General features: G+C 68.6%; 1 protein-coding gene across 1 annotated transcript in view; it reads right to left on the bottom strand.

The window, feature by feature from the left end:
• Positions 1 to 670: 670 nt before the first annotated feature.
• The window catches only part of LOC108510429 (E3 ubiquitin-protein ligase HUWE1-like), a gene marked incomplete at both ends in the record, with an annotated part of 8,450 nt that continues 8,028 nt past the window's right edge, over positions 671 to 1,092 (bottom strand). The window contains one exon of the mRNA XM_017840106.1: positions 671 to 848. Within this exon, the coding sequence (XP_017695595.1) occupies positions 671 to 848 (178 nt within the window). The remainder of the gene's footprint in view (positions 849 to 1,092) is intronic.

The raw sequence follows: 1,092 nt of genomic DNA on the forward strand, positions 1-1,092 counted from the left end.
GCCCCCTCCCCAGTCCCCCCATTTGGGGTCTCACCCAGGGGGGCCCCCTCCCCAGTCCCCCCATTTGGGGTCTCACCCAGGGGGTCCCCCTCCCCAGTCCCCCCGGTTTGGGGTCTCACCCAGGGGGTCAGAGCTGTGCCCGTGTGTCCCCCTCCCCAATTCCCCTGTTTGGGGTCTCACCCAGGGGGTCGGAGCTGCACCTGTGTGTCCCCCTCCCCAATCCCCCCGTTTGGGGTCTCACCCAGGGGGTCAGAGCTGTGCCCGTGTGTCCCCCTCCCCAGTCCCCCCCGGTTTTGGGTCTCACCCAGGGGGTTGGAGCTGTGCCCGTGTATCCCCCTCCCCAATCTTCCCCGTTTGGGGTCTCACCCAGGGGGTCCCCCTCCCCAATCCCCTGTTTGGGGTCTCACCCAGGGGGTCGGAGCTGCACCTGTGTGTCCCCCTCCCCAGTCCCCCTGGTCTGGGGTCTCACCCAGGGGATCCCCCTCCCCATTCCCCTGTTTGGGGTCTCACCCAGGGGGTCGGAGCTGTGCCTGTGTGTCCCCCTCCCCAATCCCCCTGTTTGGGGTCTCACCCAGGGGATCCCCCTCCCCATTCCCCTGTTTGGGGTCTCACCCAGGGGGTCGGAGCTGTGCCCGTGTGTCCCCTCCCCAGTCCCCGTTTGGGGTCTCACCCAGGGGGTCGGAGCTGCGCCGTCTCCTCATGGCGGGCAGGTAGTCGGGCGACAGCAGCACCTTGAAGAGGCGCTCGAAGGGCTGGCACTGCACGAAGCTCTGCAGCCCCCGCGCGTTCAGGCACAGGGCGGAGAACACGTTGGGGAGGGACCCCAGGACCTCACGGGTGGCTGGGACCTGAGGGGACAGGTGAGAGATGGCACAGGTGAGGGACAGGACAGGTGTGAGGGACAGGCACTGCACGGAGAACACGCTGGGGAGGGACCCCAGGGGGGGCTGGGACCTGGGGGACAGGTGAGAGATGGCACAGGTGAGGGACAGGACAGGGGTGAGAGACAGGCACTGCACGGAGAACACGCTGGGGAGGGACCCCAACACCTCGGGGGGGGCTGGGAGCTGCCCAGGTGAGACACAGGGCACC

This window comes from Lepidothrix coronata, unplaced genomic scaffold (genome assembly GCF_001604755.1).
Source record: "Lepidothrix coronata isolate B3197 unplaced genomic scaffold, Lepidothrix_coronata-1.0 Scaffold871, whole genome shotgun sequence".
In the NCBI taxonomy this organism is placed as follows: Eukaryota; Metazoa; Chordata; class Aves; order Passeriformes; family Pipridae; genus Lepidothrix; species Lepidothrix coronata.